This window comes from Pan paniscus, chromosome 19 (assembly GCF_029289425.2).
Source record: "Pan paniscus chromosome 19, NHGRI_mPanPan1-v2.0_pri, whole genome shotgun sequence".
In the NCBI taxonomy this organism is placed as follows: domain Eukaryota; kingdom Metazoa; phylum Chordata; class Mammalia; order Primates; family Hominidae; genus Pan; species Pan paniscus.
The window spans coordinates 75,754,728-75,773,349 of record NC_073268.2 but is presented as its reverse complement, the minus strand read 5'-3'; the positions used below and the strand labels follow the sequence as shown (position 1 = coordinate 75,773,349).

Below are 18,622 nucleotides of genomic sequence, written 5' to 3'. Positions count from 1 at the left end.
TTTATGAGGCACAGAATATTGTATATAGTCTGAGAGTTCCTAGAGAAACCCCTAAGTCTAAATGTGGACTTACTGGGTCCACCCTAAGTAAACAAAACTAGTATCACCAATAAGCGGCAAATGCCACGTACCTCCAGATGTGATACGCTAGTCAAAGACCACCTACGTCTAGAGGTGGACTTACTAGGTATCAGGTTGTACACAGCTTCAACTTTACTAGATATTGCCAAAATGTTCTCTAAAATAAGAGCTGGCCTGGGCATGGTGGCTCACGTCTGTAATCCCAGGATTTTGGTAGGCCAAGGCAAGAGGATCATTTGAGCCCAGGAGTTCGAGACCCAGCCTAAGCAACATAGTGACACCCCATATATACAAAAAATGAATTTTAAAACAATCAGTCGGGTGTGTTGGCACACACCTGTACTCTCAGCTACTCAGGAGACTAAGGTGGGAGGACTGCTTGAGCCTAGATCAAAGAAGTAGTGAGCCATGATCATGCTGTACTCCAGCCTGGGCAACAGAACTGTATGAAAAATTAATTAATTAAATAAAAGCAATTTATTCTTCACCACCAACACTTTTCAGGAGTATTAATTATTGCTAATCTGATGGAAATGAATGCCGTCTCCCTAATTACAAGTTAGGTTCATTGTCTTTTATTTATTGACCCTTCCTACTGTTTCCCCTTTTATAAAAGGACCGACCATGTCCTTTGCCCATTTTTCTATTATAACATTTGTCGGCTGGACGTAGTGGCTCATGTCTGTAATCCCAACACTTTGGGAGGCCGAGCTGGGCAGATCACGAGGTCAGGAGTTCAAGACCAGCCTGGTGAAACCCCGTCTCTACTAAAAACACAAAAAAATTAGCCAGGTGTGGTGGTACGCACCTGTAATCCCAGCTACTCGGGAGGCTGAGGCAGGAGAACTGCTTGAACCCAGCAGGCCGAGGTTGTGGTGAGCCGAGATCGCGCCATTGCACTCCAGCCTGGGCAACAAGAGCAAAACTCCGTCTCAAAAAAAAATTTGTTTTTGATTCTGTTTTGTTTCATTTAGTAACTTGAAGGTGTATTCCCATTCTTCTAAGAACAAACTCCTCCATAAAACCCACCTTTCCTCCAAGGCTGCTTCCATGTTCTTGCCTTAACTAGATCCAGCATTCCCTTGATACTACTGCTCTCACAGTCCTCTCAATGCAAACTGAGATACAGAAATTTTTTATCAATAACACTATCACAATTATCCCAAAACTGTAATGATGTCCTTCCCTTCTAACAAATCCATAAAATAATTCCAAATTCTATAGATTGGTTTTCAAAGCTTTCTGTAATCTGACCTTAACAGTTTGCGCCACCTACTCTCCTATATATATTCTACGCACCAAGTAAACTCAACTGTTTGCCACCATCTCAAACACCCCCTGGGCTTTCTATAAATACTTCTCTGTCTTGATCCATGCTCTTCTTAGCACCCACCCGTTTATCAGACATTCATCCTTCAAGGAAAACTCTTCCTTACAATATAATACCAACAAATATAGAAAAGAATTAGAAAAAAAAATCACCATTTTGCAGCCATAAGAATAAAATGGATTCAGGCAAGAATCATCAATTGATGGTAAATACAAAATGTCATATTTTATGAGGAACGAGATATTTTATATAATGTCAAAGTATCTCTCCCTCAAATTATTTATGAATTATAAAGAAAACCAGGTTGATATAATTTAAAAAGCACCCTAATAAGTAATTAACATTAATAACACCAGTAAGGGGAAAATGCCATGTACCTCCAGACGTGATACCATGACACTATTACTTATGCAGTATTTCAGTTAAAAATGCATAACCATGAAGAAACACTGGAGAAACCCAAATTGAGAACATTCTATAAAATAACTAGCTTATATTATTTTAAAATGTTAATGTTGTAAAAGACAAGGACTGAGGACTTTTTCCAGATTAAGAGACTAAATACAATACGTGATCCTAGACTAAATCTTGAACTAGAGAAAAATGCCATAAAGGATATTACTGAAACAACAGATATAATTTGAGTGTGAGGTGTAGATTCAGAATATATGCTTAATATTTACTAAACTAGAAGAGCTCTCATTCCAAGAATCCACACACACTCCCACCACATCTGAGGATATGCCCTTATACAATACACCTGAGAAGAGAAACTGACAGAACTAAATGATTAATATGTGCTAATAACAGTGTCTAGAGCACTAAAGATAAAAATGAACAAATTAGGCCAGGCGCGGTGACTCATGCCTGTAATCCCAGCACTCTGGGAGGCAGAGGCGGGCGCATCATGAGGTCAGGAGATCAAGACCATCCTGGCTAACACGGTGAAACCCCGTCTCTACTAAAAAATACAAAAAATTAGCCGGGCATAGTGGTGGATGCCTGTAGTCCCAGCTACTCGGGAGGCTGAGGCAGGAGAATGGCGTGAACCTGGGAGGCGGAGCTTGCAGTGAGCCAAGATCATGCCACCGTACTCCAGCCTGGGCGACAAAGTGAGACTCCGTCTCAAAAAAAAAAAAAAAAAAAAAAATTAACAAATTAAAACACTGGAAAGGTTTAGAGAAACGATCATCACTCGCCTTACTTTAGGGACAAATACATGAATTTGGGTCCTTGCGATTTTTGATAAAGATTTCAAGTTTCTATTATTGAACATAAAACTAGATTCCAAAGGAAATAACTAGAAGAGTTACCGATAAAAAATTTAGATTCTTAATTTTTACACAAAATATCTAAAAACACACATTATACTGTCTTTTGAATTTTAATGACACTAATAGCTTTATTTAACAAACATTGAGTGACTACTATGTGCAAAGCACTATGCTAGGTGCATGAAAGATACAAAGATGAAAAAAGACACAGTCCCTGCCCACGAGGAGCGTATAATCTAGTGAGGGAGACAAATACACAAATAACTAGAATACAAGGCAGTAAACAAGAGTGGGCAAGTGCTGAGTGTGGCCTGAGTGTGATACTAACTAGCCTCAAGGTTCCAATTTGAAACACGATGAAATAGTGTTGTCTGCTTCGAAAATCCCATCCCAAGTTTGGCATAATGGAAGTTAAATGGCCCTACCCAAACAGGTGGAAATAACAGAGTAGGCCAGGTGGAGGCGCTGTTTGAAAGTACTATCACACCTACATACATGGTGCTGATATAAGTACGTAGGTACAGCTAAAAAAGAACTTATATATATATATAATATCATATATATATATATAATCTGTCCTTTGGTTAATGGCTATAGCTACTGTTTTAAACAATATACTTTTATATAAAAAGGAATTTGTATAATCCCAGAAAAATCAATTTAAGGATTAATATTAATTCAAGAAAGAATCCTGCCATAGGCAATTTTATTTACTAATTGATTAAGTCTTTTCTCTAAATATCTATAAAGCTCTGTAGCAATTAAACAGTTAGACATCTAAGTATTGCTGAGTAGAAACCTCTTATGTTCAGCCTTCTGAAAGAAATGGTCACATACCTGATATATAGCACTATTCTAACAGCAACAGGAAGGCCTTAAAGAGATTTTAAGAAAAATAATTTTTAATGCTTCAATGCAAATGGAGTACACGCTGATTAAATACAACTCAATGTTCTTTGAAAACATCTCAATGACAGCGTTTGATACCAGTTAAGGCCAGCAAAATTGTACTGAGGAAAATATTATTACATGTACTGTCTTTCATTGGTTTCATGTATCATTGCTTATGACTATGGCAACCCAATCTTTTCTTTGACAACTGCATTTATGGGAACTGATGAGCTTTGATTTATGAGCTTTGATTTGCTTTTAGTTCATAGGCCAATAACAAGTGCTGACCACCTCCTCTTGGTAGTGCTGTCTGAAATAACTGGCAAAGTAGAAGCACATTTCCTGGCTCCTTTTCCCACTTCCTGAATTGGAGGGTTCACCACCTTAGCCTGTTTCCTTTCGTGTGTCACTGTGGTCCTGGGTCCTCTGCTGCTTTCTCTCAAGGAAACGAGCCCGTGCATCAGATATGGATTTGTCATCATTTCTTCTTTGCATTTTCTTTAAGACGTCTTTCGATATTCCATCTGAAAACATTACAAATTAATCCAATAAAACTTAGCTTTGAGATTCACTACTAGAAATGTTAAGAGAAAGAGAAGCCCTGATTTTTCAATGTTAACAAAGTAAAAACAATAAAGAGAAAAATTAAATTTTGCCCTTTCAAAAGCAATGTAGTCTATGGTTACAAAATTAAGAGCACCAAGGCCAATGAGTCAGAAAAACTGACCCTAATTCAAGCATGTGGCAGTGTTATTACACTGTAATAGAACACCTAGTGGCTAAGATTTCTTTTTCTTTTTCTTTTTTTTTTTTTTGAGACGGAGTCTCACTCTGTCGCCCAGGCTGGAGTGCAGTGGCGCAATCTCCGCTCACTGCAAGCTCTGCCTCCTGGGTTCACGCCATTCTCCTGCCTCAGCCTCCCGAGTAGCTGGGACTACAGGCGCCCGCCACCACACCCAGCTAGTTTTTTGTATATTTAGTAGAGACGGGGTTTCACCATGTTAGCCAGGATGGTCTCGATCTCCTGACCTCGTGATCCGCCCGCCTCGGTCTCCCAAAGTGCTGGGATTACAGGCGTGAGCCACTGCGCCTGGCCTCCCTAGTGGCTAACATTTCTAAAGATTTTTCTATGATTTATTCAGCAAAACTCTTCACCATTCCATTTTGCAGTGATGTCAAATAAAGAAAATACAATATGCTTCATCATTCAGCCTCAAAAAGCTTTACTAAGAAGTTTTCTGTGTATGTGAGCTGAATAACTTTCTGTCCTATTTCAGTACCACAACTATTTATGCCTCCCAACCAGGGTCCTAATTATTTCATAGAAAAAGCCCCTTGGATATACAAACTTAGCCAGGCGTAGTGGTGCATGCCTGTAATCCAGCTACTCGGGAGGCTGAGGCAGGAGAATAGCTTGAACCGGGAGGCAGAGGCTGCAGTGAGCCAAAATCACACCATTACACTCCAGCCTGGGCAATAAGAGCGAAACTCCGTCTCAAAGAAGAAAGAAAAAGAAAGAAAGAAAGAAAAAGCCCCTTGGAAACAAAGGGGATTCTGAGTTAATAATGCATAAATCATCACTTTTTTTTTTTAGAGATAGTGTCTCACTCTGTCACCCCCAGGCTGGAGTGCACTGGTGAAATCACAGTTCACTGCAGCCTCAAACTCCTGGGTTCAAGCGATCCTCCTGCATCAGCCTCCCAAGTCACTGGGACTACAGGTGCACACCAACATGCCTGGCTAATTTTTATTTTTATTTTGGTAGAGATGGGATCTCACCACATTGCCCAGGTGGGTCACAACATTTTTATAAACAAAAATAGTGAAGTACTACTGGGAAACAGTATGGCATAGTGGTTAAGAGTAGAACAAATGATTTACTCACCCTTTAGCTGCTTTACATTTTCCTTATTTGTCCATCTCCTTCTTGCATCTTCTCTCACTTCACGTCGGGCCACACTGCTCAAATCATGTGCATTAAATTCATGCAACTTGGGTAACAAGTCTCTTACCCATTCATAACGGATTGGGCATACAATTCTTGCGTAGACTTTGGTGGTAACCAATACCTCATGAAAAATGATCCATTCAAGTTTGGTTTCCTGTTCATGAAGCTATACAAAACATTTCTTTTAATGATGGTAACTCAATAACCTGCCCTATTCCACATTAGACCAACCAAATAGTCCAAATCCTTCTCAATTAATTCCTATCTTCTTCAAACAGGAGGCACGGGCCAACCAATACCCTTATAGATCTATGTAATATAGATATATGTAAATTTAACTCCAAAGTGAAAAGTAGAAGACATTTGTATATTACTTATTTCTACAACTTTACAAATTTCTTCCCTTTATTAAAAATGAAGTACTTACTGCTGAGGAAGGATGAATGTGAACTGGGCTTCCACGACCATCCATTGTGCAAAACGTTCTCCCAACAGATCTATAAACAGAAAAACAAAATGATAAAGACTACAACAGTAAAGCAATGAAGTAAATGGAGCATTACATTCAGCAATGAACAATTACAGTATGTTCTACTACAAACAGCATTATAAGCAGAGGTTTACATTTATTCAACTGTCACTACAAGCTCTCTACCAATTCATCTTAAATTAATTATACAGGTTAAACAGTCACTACAATTAGGTATAAGTCACTACAATTAGGTATATGGAATCAGTACAAATATTAACAATAATCTATGAGCTTTGAGAGCCAGGAACTTTATTAAAAAGTCAAAACTAAAATTCAAATAAATTAGCTAGACTTCTCAAGATCACCAGCGCTAACGCATGGTAAAACCAAGTCCTAAACAGTTCTTCTGACTTAAATATGGTTTCTTTATGTTATACTATGCTGCATCTCTTTTTAAAGGGATGATTTTTTCACTACTCTAAAACTTGACACTTAATCTATCATTTTTCCGATTCATGCCCTTATTTTCTTCTACATTACCCTACCTAAATGTCATTCCAAAAAACTTGTCAAAAAAATGAACCTAGTTCATTTGTCATAATTTATTTCCTATAGTACTTTGTATATATTCATAGTATAACCCAGATCAGACTGCACTGTAATTATTCACTTACATATCTGTACCCTCCATTAGACTCAGGTATCATCAAGAATGATGTAAGGACTCATGTTACTCTACCTTTCTATTTTTAGTACCTGCCCAGTGTTTGGCATACAGAGGGTAACCAAGATATACCATATTTTTAAAAGTGTGAAACAATCTAAATTTACAGAAAAGTTGAGAGTAAAAAAATCTTTTTTTACCTGAATCATTTGACAGCAAACTGCCAACCTAATACCCCATCATCCTCAAATACTCGACTGTGCACTTCTTACAATCAACAATCAAGAACATTCTCCGACATGACTATAACCATCAAAACCAGGAAATTAACACTGATACATTACTAACAATTAATCCTCAGACCCCACTGACATTTCACCAAATGTCTTAATAATATCCTTTATAGCAAAAGGATGTAATTCAGAATCATACATTGCCTTTATTTTTCATTTCCCTTTGGTCTCCTTCATTCTGGAATACTTCCTCAGTCTTTGACTTTCATGATCTTGGCACCTTTAAAGATGTCAAGGCTAGTTACTGTGTGGTATGTCCCTCAGTTTGAGTTTGTCTGTTTCAGGATGATTAGATTCAGGTTATGCATCTTTAGCAGGAATATCACAGACATATTGCTGTGTTTTTCTCATTGTATCCTATCAGGAAGAACATGATTTTTATTTATTTCATTATGTTCACTTTGATTGCTTGATTTAGGTCGCATATGCCAGGATTCTCCACTGTAAAGTTACTTTTTGCTTTTGTAATTAACAAAAATTTTATGTAGAGGTGCTTGTAAACAATTCCATTTCTCAATAAACTTTTACTCATTTATTTATACCACGATAGACACGATTTCACATTTTATTAAGTGCATAATAATCCGCTACTATCATTACTTATTTTGATGCTTAAAGTGTCTCATATTTGATCACTTGGGGCCTCTTCATGCTGGCTCCGATGTTCTTCTGACATGGCCTCAACCTTTGTTAATCACTTCTTTACTTGCTGGCAAAATAAGATGTTCTGGGCTCATCTTGCATTTTCCCAGTCCCATTTCTCCAAAGACCCCTGACTCCTTTAAGTGGCAGATGGATGTCCCAAGTCAAGATCTGGGCACTATGTCTATTCATTGTTATTATCTCAGAGCTAGGGCATATATACATATAAATATTTACATACATACAAATACATTCTATATACACACACTAACATCTATTTTTATTCCAGTGTCCATCCATGCATCCATCTATAATGAAACCCATAACTTCATCACGATACACTGAAATTTCAATCCAACAGCACAGAGATCATTCCTATTTTCTCATTTTCGCTATTTCTAACTCCCTTCACCATTATCACTTAGAGTTATGTGTTCAATTCCTCTGTATTTAATGAATCTCCATCACCATCACTGTTACCCCTTTCTCTATAAAGATGCCTTCCTCACTACACTCCGACTGATGCCCCAAACCAAATAACCCCTCCCCACCTTGCTCAAGCCCTAGCACTCCATGCCAAGCTACCCTTCCTCAGGGATGCTACGCTCAACCTACTTGGCTTTCACACTATACACAGGGCCACCTCTCTGGAAGAAAACTCTTGTTACTTGCCTTAAGTGAATATAACCCATGCTGGACAGCCACCCTACAAACATACCACTCCTACCCTACTTGAGCTCTAATACCACATTCTGAGCCACTGCAGCTCTCCCTCGTCACTGTAGCTCTCCCTCGTCACTGTAATTCATGTCATAATCATCACAGAGCTTAAATCAAATCTTCAATGTTTAATATTAAATAGTCCAATATTATAGTCAAATACAGTATTATATCTTGATCCATCTCTCAAGTCTTTATTGCTTACCTTCGAGCTACATTTTTGAAATAGCCCGCACAAAGACATCTTCGTAGTACTTCATGTTTAGGGCCTTCAAAGGTCTCTTTTGGGAAATCACTTTGCTATAAAAAGAATATATAGAGAGTGGTAAATCTCATAGTACAATTTGAAATAATCTTTTATTTTGAAAAATCCACATTTCTAAAGACCTCTGTTTCTGGCCAACATAGATTAAGAGAGACCAGATTTACCCTTCCACCTGAAACCAAAAAAATGGAAAAAATACATGAAATAATGATTTCCAAAACACTGTAATATCAGGCAATAAAGGACAGAGACAGGAAATAAATGCAGTACACCCAACAACTGCCCCAACTTCAGCCTTGATAAAGACTACAGACCAAGGTACAGGGAAGTAAAGCCCAAATGGAACTCAGAGAACTCCCTGGGTTAGGGAGAGAAAGCTGGGAGTCCAGGAAGACCAAGGTACCTAGAATTCACAGGACAAGAGTTCAGGAGAGAAGAGAAGTGCATAAAGACACAACTCCAGAGAGATGCAGAAGGTCCTCCTCAAGTGTTGAGCTGAGTAGTGATTAGCACATGAATGTGAGGAAACTACCAGCCCAAGAAAAGAACCTCTTAAAAGGATAAGTAAGGGCATGGTGTTTTCACAGGGCTAGTAATGGCACCTGTTCCTATAAGCCACATGAGAATACTACACTACAGTAATTCATGTGATGTTAGGAAGAGTACTCAGATGGGCCTTGCCTCAGTAGAGGGGAATAACTAGCCCTGCACTGAGCACTGCTCTGATCCCACCTAACAAATCATGCAAGCAAGACCCAACAAGAAAGACCAAAGACCATTTCCAAGTAACTAGAACACAAAAATATCCAGCACCCAACAAGGTGAAATTCACAATGTTTGGCGTACGCTGCAAAATTATCAGGTATGATGTAAAGAAGCAAAAAAACACAATCCATAATGAGGACATCTATCAAAATCAACCTAGAACTGACACAGATTTAATTATATTTTATTATAATTTTCTGTATAGCTGGATTACATATGTTCAAAAAGTAGAGACCTGAAAAATAAAATGTAAAAATTTAAAGACTGAAATCCAACATCTAGAGATGAAAATACAACACCTGAGATGACAAATATACTAGATGGGATTAATGGCAGATTAGACTAGACACTGCAGGAGAAAAGATTAATGAACTTTAAGATAAGGCAAACAGAAAACATTCATAACGAAACAGAGAAATTATAACAGTGGTTTCCAGAGGCTGGAGAAAGAAGATAGTGGGTAGGTTTTTTTGTTTTTGTTTTGAGTCAGGGTCTTACTCTGTCACCCAGGCTGCAGTGAAGTTGTGTGATCACAGCTCACTGTAGCCTGGATCTCCTAGGCTCAAGCAATCCTCTACCTCACCCTGCTGAGTAACTGAGACTACAGGTGTGTGCCACAACGCCTGGCTAATTTTTTTTTTTTTTTTTTAGTAGAGACAAGGTCTCACTGTGTTGCCCAGGCTGTTCTCAAACTTGCTGGGCTCAAGTGATCCCCACACCACGGCTTCCCAAAGTGCTAGGATTATAGGCGTGAGCTACCATGCACTGTCGGGAATGGGGAGTTATTGTTGAATGGTTATGGAGTTTTATTATAGTATGGGATGATAAAAAAAAGTTCTGGAGATGGAGAAGTGGTAAGGGCTGCACAACATTGTAAATGTTTTAAGTGTGCAGTGACCTGTACGCATAAAAACAGTTTAAAAAAAAAAATTTTTTTTTTTTGAGACAGGGTGCTGCTGCTCTGTTGCACAGGCTAGAGTGTAGTGGCATCATACCTCACTGCAACCTCAAACTCCTGGACTCAAGTAATCCTTCTGCCTCAGCCTCCTGAGTAGCTAGCACTACAGGTGTGTGCCAACACAACAAGCTAATTATTTTAATTTTTTTGTAGAGACAGGGTCTCACTGTTTCTCAGGCTGGTCTTGAACTCCTGGCCTCAAGTGGTCCTCCCACTTCGTCCTCCCAAAGCATTGGGATTACAGGGGTTAATCATCAATGCCCAGTAGAGGTAAATTTTATATTAATTATTTTACCAAAATAAGATATATAAATTGAAAAACTAATAATCATGAGGAGTAAAAGATGCCAGACCAAAAAAAAAAAAAAAGAGCATACATATACTGTTTGATTCTATTTATGTAAAATGCTAGGAAATGCAAACTTATATACAGTAAGTCTTCGATGTCAATGATAAGTTCTTAAAAACTGCAAAGTTAAGCAAAATTTTTAAGATTTTTTTTTTCTCTCATCAGTGTTAAAACAATGGTGAATAAAACAATATTTTTCTAGGGCCTGCTGTATATCATTTTGCTTAAAGTCACAGTTTCCAAGAACCTACTGATGACATTAAGTGAGGACTTACTGTATCATGACAGAAAGCAGATTAGTGGTTACCTGGGTTGGTGGGGCAGGAGGGCCTAGTAGGTGAGACAATGGATTATGAAAGGGAATGAGGACAGGTGCAGTGGCTCATGCCTGTAATTCCAGCACTTTGGGAGGCCAAGGCAGGTGGATCACTTGAGGTCAGGAGTTTGAGACCAGCCTGGCCAACATGGCAAAACCCCATCTCTACTAAAACTACAAAAATTAGCTGGGTGTGGTGACGCAAGCCTGTAATCCCAGCTACTTGGGAGGCTGAGGCAGAAGAATTGCTTAAACCTGGGAGGTGGAGATTGCAGTGAGCCGAGATCACGCCACTGCACTTCAGCCTGGGTGACAGAGTGAGACTCCATCTCAAAAAAAAAAAAAAGGTGGGGGGGAGAATGAGAAAACTGGGAGATGATGGATATGTACCATTATCTTGATAGTTGTTTTATGCAAATGTCAAAACTCATCAAAGTGTATACATTAAATATGTGTAGGTTATCACACGTCAATTATATATCAGGAAAGCAATTTTTAAATATCTTCATTTCTGTGAAGACAATTCTTTTATCACTACTAGGAATGTTTCATGGGGTCAAGGAGGTCATAGAAACAAATAGAATGGAAGGGTGATAGAATAGAAAGGGTGCTAATGTACATCAATGAAACTTCAATATGAAATATATAGGTCCAAAATGCTACTCAAGAAAAAAACATTACGGCAATCACCTGTTTAAGCTTCCTGATTAGTTCTCGAAGTTGAGCTTCCACACGAAATGCAGAAAATAAGCACCTCCAATGAATCCAGTGTTTTTGGCACCATGAAGCTGGAGCTCCACTGCAAAACAAAAAACTGGTATCTTTAAAATATCTTCTCTAAGTAAAAGACAATCTAAAATTCTCATTTCTATTACAAAAGTGGAAACCCATAAACAACTGTCAGTTCCTTCAGGAGACCTGTCCAAGTACTAAAAAAGAATTTTAGGAAACTTGAAAAAAACATTTAAATTAAAGAATGTGCCCCTGACTAAATTAAAAAATAATTCGTAAATGGATTTCTTTACTTATATATGCAATAACAAATATCCAATCATTTTTTAATCTAGGCTACCTATATAGAAGCAAAATTCTACAAGGTCATTTTCAGTAAAGGTTTGAGGAGAAAAGAAGAGAATCAATGTTATATAATAAATGCCTACTAAGCAATAGTCATCTGACATAGATAATTTCACTGAAATTCAAAATACCTTGAAGTCAATATCATCTTCACTGAACGTTAGTGTCACAAGCCACATCATAAGTACGTATTGGAACTATACATCAAATTGACATTTTTCAGGACAAAGGACTACCTCACATACCTTGATTTGCATTGTTCAAAGATGACAGCTAAAGTTGCAAAGTCATTAAATCCTCCAGCTTTAGCTGCCAATTCTCGATGTCTCTGTTCTGCTTCCTTCTGGTACTCTGGATCAACTAAAAGAATTGGAGAGGCAATTCAGTTATACTTTGCATTAAGTGCCTACAATCACTTTGCTTTCAGAAACTCATTAAAATCTGCCTCATCCTCTGGGGTGAAGTAAGGTAGAACTATATTAACTCTTCTTAACTTCTCTTAGGAAGCTCTATTTCTCCCACAATTCCTTTTTTCTTTTCATATCACTTTGGAGATTTTACCTGAATAGCAACATCACTTCTCCCAATCTATTTGCCTTTTTAAAATAGTATTTGTAATTTACTTTTTAAATTAGTTTTGTTATAAGAGTAATCCATGCTTACAGAAAAAAAAAATGTAATGGTATAAAAGAATATCATGTAAAAGTTCAATGTTCCCCAGTCACACTACCCATAAACCAATCCTCAAGGCAAAGTACTGTTCATTATTTAGTGTGTGTCCTTCCAGGTAATTTCTATGTATATATAAGCATATGTACATAGTGTTTCATTTTTCTATAAATGGAACATATAATCTGAAAATTTGTTTATTTAATAACAACTCCATATCAGTACATATAAAATTATTCTCTCTCAAAAATAGCAATATAGGGCCAGGTGTGGTAGCTCACACCTGTAATCCCAGCAATTTCAAAGGCCAAGGCAAGTGGATCAATTGAGCCCAGGAGGTCAAGACAAGCCTAGGCAACAAAGCAAGATCCTGTCTCTACAAAAAATACAAAAATTAGCCAGGCATGGTGATGCATGCCTGTAGTCCCAGCTACTCAGGAGGCTGAGGTGGGAAGATCGCTTGAGCCCAGGAGGTTTTTTTTTTTTTTTTTGAGACGGAGTCTCGCTCTATCGCCCAGACTGGAGTGTAGTGGCGCGATCTCGGCTCACTGCAAGCTCCGCCTCCCGGGTTCACACCATTCTCCTGCCTCAGCCTCCCGAGTAGCTGGGACTACAGGCGCCCGCCACCGTGCCCGGCTAATTTTTTGTATTTTTAGTAGAGACGGGGTTTCACATGTTAGCCAGGATGGTCTCGATCTCCTGACCTTGTGATCTGCCCGTCTCGGCCTCCCAAAGTGCTGGGATTACAGGCATAAGCCACCGTGCCTGGCCCAAGCCCAGGAGGTTGAGGCTACAGTGAGCCGTGATTGCATCACTGCACTTTGGCCTGGGCAACAGAGTGAAACCTTGTCTAAAGAAAAAAACAATGATACGGTATTCCCCAGGAGTATGGGGAACATAACACAATTTAACCAGTTCTTATTTATCCAATTCCCAATTGTGGGCAATTAGACATGATCTCCATATATGCAGAACTGACCTACTACGAACATTTTCTTTTTTAATGTAATATTGAAGTATAATATGCATACAGAAAATTACACAGGACGTAAGTGTGTAGCTCATATAATATTCACAAACACAACATACCAATGTACCCAGATCAACAAACAGTATCACCAGCATCTCAACAGCCCCCTTTTATGCCCTCCTTCGAGTAACTACCCATTCCCTTCCACAAGAGTAACTACATCCTGACTTCTAATCCTACAGATGGGTTTTGCCCATTTTTAACCTTTGTATAAATGAATCGTATAGTATGTACTTGATGTGTCTGTTTTCTCTTGCTCAACATTACGTTTTTGAGATTTATCTGTTAATTACTTCGATACCACTTCCCCTGATCCCATTCAGGACTCATGTGCTCTCTGATTGCCCAAATTCCCCATACAGCACTTTATCCAGGGCTAATCTTTCAGAGTGCCATTTTTTCAAAACTGCATAGGGATCCTTTCCTTCAATCTAACACGTCACATGACAATTCCTATTCCCTATACCTATCACAGCTAGATTGAGCAGAGGCACAATGTTGCCTGAATCCAGGGAGCAGCATTTACTATAGAATACGATGTGAATCTGCAAAGCAGCAGTTACTGTTACTAGGAGGAAAGTAATTTGATTAAAGAAAACACTGATGAAGGTATAAAGTCTTCTATCCCATGCTTTAAGTAGCTTCCAACTATGTTACCTAGGTAGCAACTGAATGAAGCAGCTAGAGACAAAAAAAAAAAAAAAAAAGAATACGATTTATCTCAGACCATACAAACATACAAATGACCCTGGTAAGGAAAAGACATAAATGATTATTTATCTCCATTTCTTGAACTGCTCCGGGAGACTAATTTTGTTTTTTGTTTTCTTTTTTGAGACAGTCTCGCTCTGCTGCCCAGGCTGGAGTGCAGTGGTGCAATCTTGGCTCACTGCAACATCCACCTCCCAAGTTCAAGTGACTCTCCTGTCTCAGCCTTCCAAGTAGCTGGGACTACAGGCACACACCACCACACCCAAATAATTTTTACATTTTTTAGAAGAGATGGGGTTTCACCATGTTGGCCAGGTTGGCCTTGAACTCCTGACCTCAGGTGATCTGCCCGCCCTGGCCTCCCAGAGTGCTGGGATTACAGGCTTGAGCCAACACGCCAGCCAGGGATACTAATTTTTAACCCAAAATATTTCATTTCAAGCACCTAACTGCCATCCCCCAGAAGATATCATGCCAAAAGTCAAATTGCCCTAGACTCCAGCATCGACCCCATCCTGGCTCTCTCAATACCAGGAGAAAAGCCTACCTGTGAGTCAGTGCCTCCTGGAATCCCTAGAATCATGGCACCATGCAGTCTGTGTTTGCATGCATTTTTGATAAATTTTAACTTTTTATAGTAGATTTGTGTATATTTTATGGTAGTAAATTATAAAACAGACTAGTACTGGAACAGGAATTAAAAGAAATTAAAGACTGTATAAGCAAAAACTCAGTTGTATGTAAGAAAACCCAATTCCCCGAGGAAGAGAAAGAGCTGGAGTCCTTTAAAATTAACTGCCTGTTTTTCTCTCTGTGGCTAGTGAGCCTTATCTCACCCCTTCCCAGGCATTGTGAAGACTCTCCAGCTATGCAGCTTCAAGGTCACTAGACAGATAATCTCAAGTCGTAAAACATGTTGTTCCTTGAAAAGAAAGAAATAATGTAATGCACGTCTTAATTAAATAACTGTCTTTGTTTCTCACTTCTGTAATATGCTTCCCCCCGCACAGATCTCCGCCCGCCCCACAAAATGCTTAAAAGGTAGCTTGACTCTTTGTTCAGGGATCCTTTGGATCCCTGTCCTTTGGATGTTAATCCAACTGGGTTGGTGCACCTAAATAATTAAATAACTCCTCCTCAACCCCTCGGTCTCTCTGATTCCTTAATTATACTGCAGCATTTCCTACACATAGTTTGTTTTCATGACATACTTTTTCTTAATTTTTCTGGTATTTCCAGGCTACGGAGTTCATCTGTAAGTTTTTTCAAAGTGTCACAAATCTCCGAAAACTTTTCCAATATATTTATTGAAAAAATTGGCCGAGTGCATGGCTCACGCCTGTAATCCCAGCATGTTGGGAGGCCGAGGCAGGAGGATCACCTGAGGTTGGGAGTTCGAGACCAGCCTGACCAACATGGAGAAACCCCATCTCTACTAAAAATACAAAATTAGCTGGGCATGGTGGCACATGCCTGTAATCTCAGCTACTCGGGAGGCTGAGGCAGGAGAATTGCTTGAACCTGGGAGGTAGAGGTTGCGGTGAGTTGAGATTGTGCCACTGCACTCCAACCTGGGCAACAAGAGCAAAATTCTGTCTCAAAAAACAAAAAACAAAAAACAAAAAATCTACAAATAAGTAGACCTGCACAGTTCAAACCTGCGTGTTCAAGGGTCAACTGTATTGGGAATGGTGATGTGAGGAGTTAGGTAAAACTTCTTTTCTAGAGAGACATCTATTAAACTAGTCAAAATTACCAAAGACAATCATTCAAAGTCTCTGGAGATTGATTAAAATGCTTAAGACAAGCCTAATCTATGGAATTCGGTAAGGACAGTAGGAAGAATGCCCCACCCTCCACAGCTGTGTGTGCGGAAGGGCTATGCGAGAGCCTTCAAGGCAGCCTGAAAGCGGCACCCTTTCCCTGACTCCTAAATGCTACTCGGTAGGGAAGATCAAAGCATAACAGCTAATGACAGCTTACGCAGTCCTCTATTCCCCATAGCTCTGTGTTGCAGAAGAGTTGTTCCAATGGGTTCAGCAGCTCAGTGGTAGTTCCCACTACTCCCAGTTTCCTAGAGCTATTCCAGGTTTGTATGTTTGCAACTAGTGAACATCCAGAGATTGCATCTCAAAAGGCTTTGTGCTGAGGAAGATGTAAAGTGAGCCACAGTATCAGCTCCTAACTCCCCAACCCCAAGCTTCTGCTATTTAGGGAGGACCCAGATAGGAGAGCCACTGAAGAACAGGCACCACCACCCTCTCCAACTCCTGCTCCATAGCACAGAGATTGTTTCCAGGAAAGGATGGGGAAAGGATTATCAAAGACGGGCAATACCTTGCCCCTGCCGAGGTGCCCAACTTTATTTGGATCAAGACTATGGAGCAATTTATGCTCTGGGCACGGTCAAAAACAACAGAGCCAGCAGCTAGCAATCAGTGGAGACTAACAGCTTGCTGTGACACCAATAGAGACAGACCAGCCAAAAATTCAATGGAGAAATCAATGAAGGAAACAGAGACCTGCTAAGAGCATAGTCTTCCTGGTGTTCTAGAAGATTGTTCTCATGCCCAAAGCTGTGCCTTCTGAGAAGTAAATAGAGAGGGAACGTCTGAGCCTCTACTCCTTGGCTGAACACAGTACAAATTCATCAACTCCCTCAACCATGAAAGTAGTCTCCTAACCACAAACACAGATTCAACAGTAAAAGGTGAAAACATCACTGGCTTAAATTAAAAGGCTTAGCTAGGTACAACCTCTGACCAATCGCTGACTGACCACTGGAGTTGACAAGGACAAGAAACAAAATGGAAACTGCCATAGAGGGGCTCAACAGTAGATTTGGGCTGGCAGAAGAAAGAATCCACGAATTAAAGTTTTTTTGTTTTTTTTTTTTTTTAATTTAAGACAAGGGGCTGGGCATGGTGGCTCACTCCTGTAATCCCAGCACTTTGGGAGGCCAAGGTGGGCGGATCACCTGAGGTCAGGAGGTCAGGAGTTTGAGACCAGCCTCCAACATGGCAAAACCTCGTCTCTACTAAAATTACAAAAATTAGCCAGGCATGGTGATGCAAGCCTGTAATCCTAGCTACTTGTGAGGCTGAGGAAGGAGAATTGCTTGAATCCAGGAGGTGGAGGTTGCAGTGAGCCAAAATCATGCCACTGCACTCCAGCCTGGGCGACAGAGCAAGACTCCGTCTCAAAAATAAAAAGACATGGGCAAAATATTTTAAAAGACATCACAAAGGAAGACAGAAAAATGGCCAATAAGCACATGAAGAAGTGCTCAACATTATTAGTTATCAGGAAAATGCAAATTAAAACCACAAAGAGGTACATAATAGAATGTGTAAAATAAAATGATTGGCAATACCAAATGTTGAGAGGGGTGTTTAGTGCAAGCTGTACTCTCAAACATTGCTGATGTGATTTTTAAATGGTACAACTGTTCAGGGAAAAGGTTTGGCAGTTTCTTAAAGATTCACATATACCTACTCGATGGCACAGCAAATTTCTTTCTTAGGCATTTACCTTATCTAAGAAAAATGAAAATAAACACCTTCAAATTTTTGTGCAAGAATGTTCAAAACAACTTTACTCAAAAATAGAACTAAACAAGAAGCAATTCAAATGTCCATCAACAGGATAATGCACAACTGTATGTTCATAAAGTGGAATACTAGTCAACAATAAAAAGAATAAAGTATTCATACATACAACAATATGAATAAACCTAACATACATTATGTTGACTGAATGAAGCCAGACACAAGAAAGGAGAATGTATAATTCTATTTATATGAAGTTTTGGGCTGGGCACAATGGCTCACACCTGTAATCCCAGCACTTTGGAAGCCTGAGGCCAACGCTGATGGATCACCTGAGGTTATGGGTTCGAGACCAGCCTGGCCAACATGGCAAAACCCCGTCTCTATTGAAAATACAAAAATTAGCTAGGCATGGTGTCGGGCACCTGTAATCCCAGCTACTCCAGAGGCTGAGGCAGGACAACTGCTTGAACCCAGGAAGTGAAGGTTGCAGTGAGCCGAGATTGTGCCACTGCACTCCACCCTGGATGACAGAGCAAGACTCTGTCTCAAAAGAAAAAAAAAAATTCTATTTATATGACGTTTCAGAAGAGGCAAACTAATCAGAAAAAAATAAGAA

General features: G+C 39.4%; 1 protein-coding gene across 6 annotated transcripts in view; it reads right to left on the bottom strand.

Annotated features, from left to right (window-relative positions):
- Window positions 1-2,786: 2,786 nt before the first annotated feature.
- DHX40 (DEAH-box helicase 40) overlaps window positions 2,787-18,622 on the bottom strand; it is a 42,698-nt gene continuing 26,862 nt past the window's right edge. For all 6 annotated transcript variants that reach the window (XM_034942594.3, XM_003817357.5, XM_024926263.4 and 3 more), the window contains 6 exons: window positions 12,291-12,405; window positions 11,659-11,767; window positions 8,521-8,615; window positions 5,952-6,021; window positions 5,462-5,690; window positions 2,787-4,100 (listed from right to left, as the gene is read on the bottom strand). In XM_034942594.3, coding sequence (XP_034798485.1) covers window positions 3,961-4,100; window positions 5,462-5,690; window positions 5,952-6,021; window positions 8,521-8,615; window positions 11,659-11,767; window positions 12,291-12,405 — 758 coding nt within the window. In that variant the 3' untranslated portion in view covers window positions 2,787-3,960. The remainder of the gene's footprint in view (window positions 4,101-5,461; window positions 5,691-5,951; window positions 6,022-8,520; window positions 8,616-11,658; window positions 11,768-12,290; window positions 12,406-18,622) is intronic.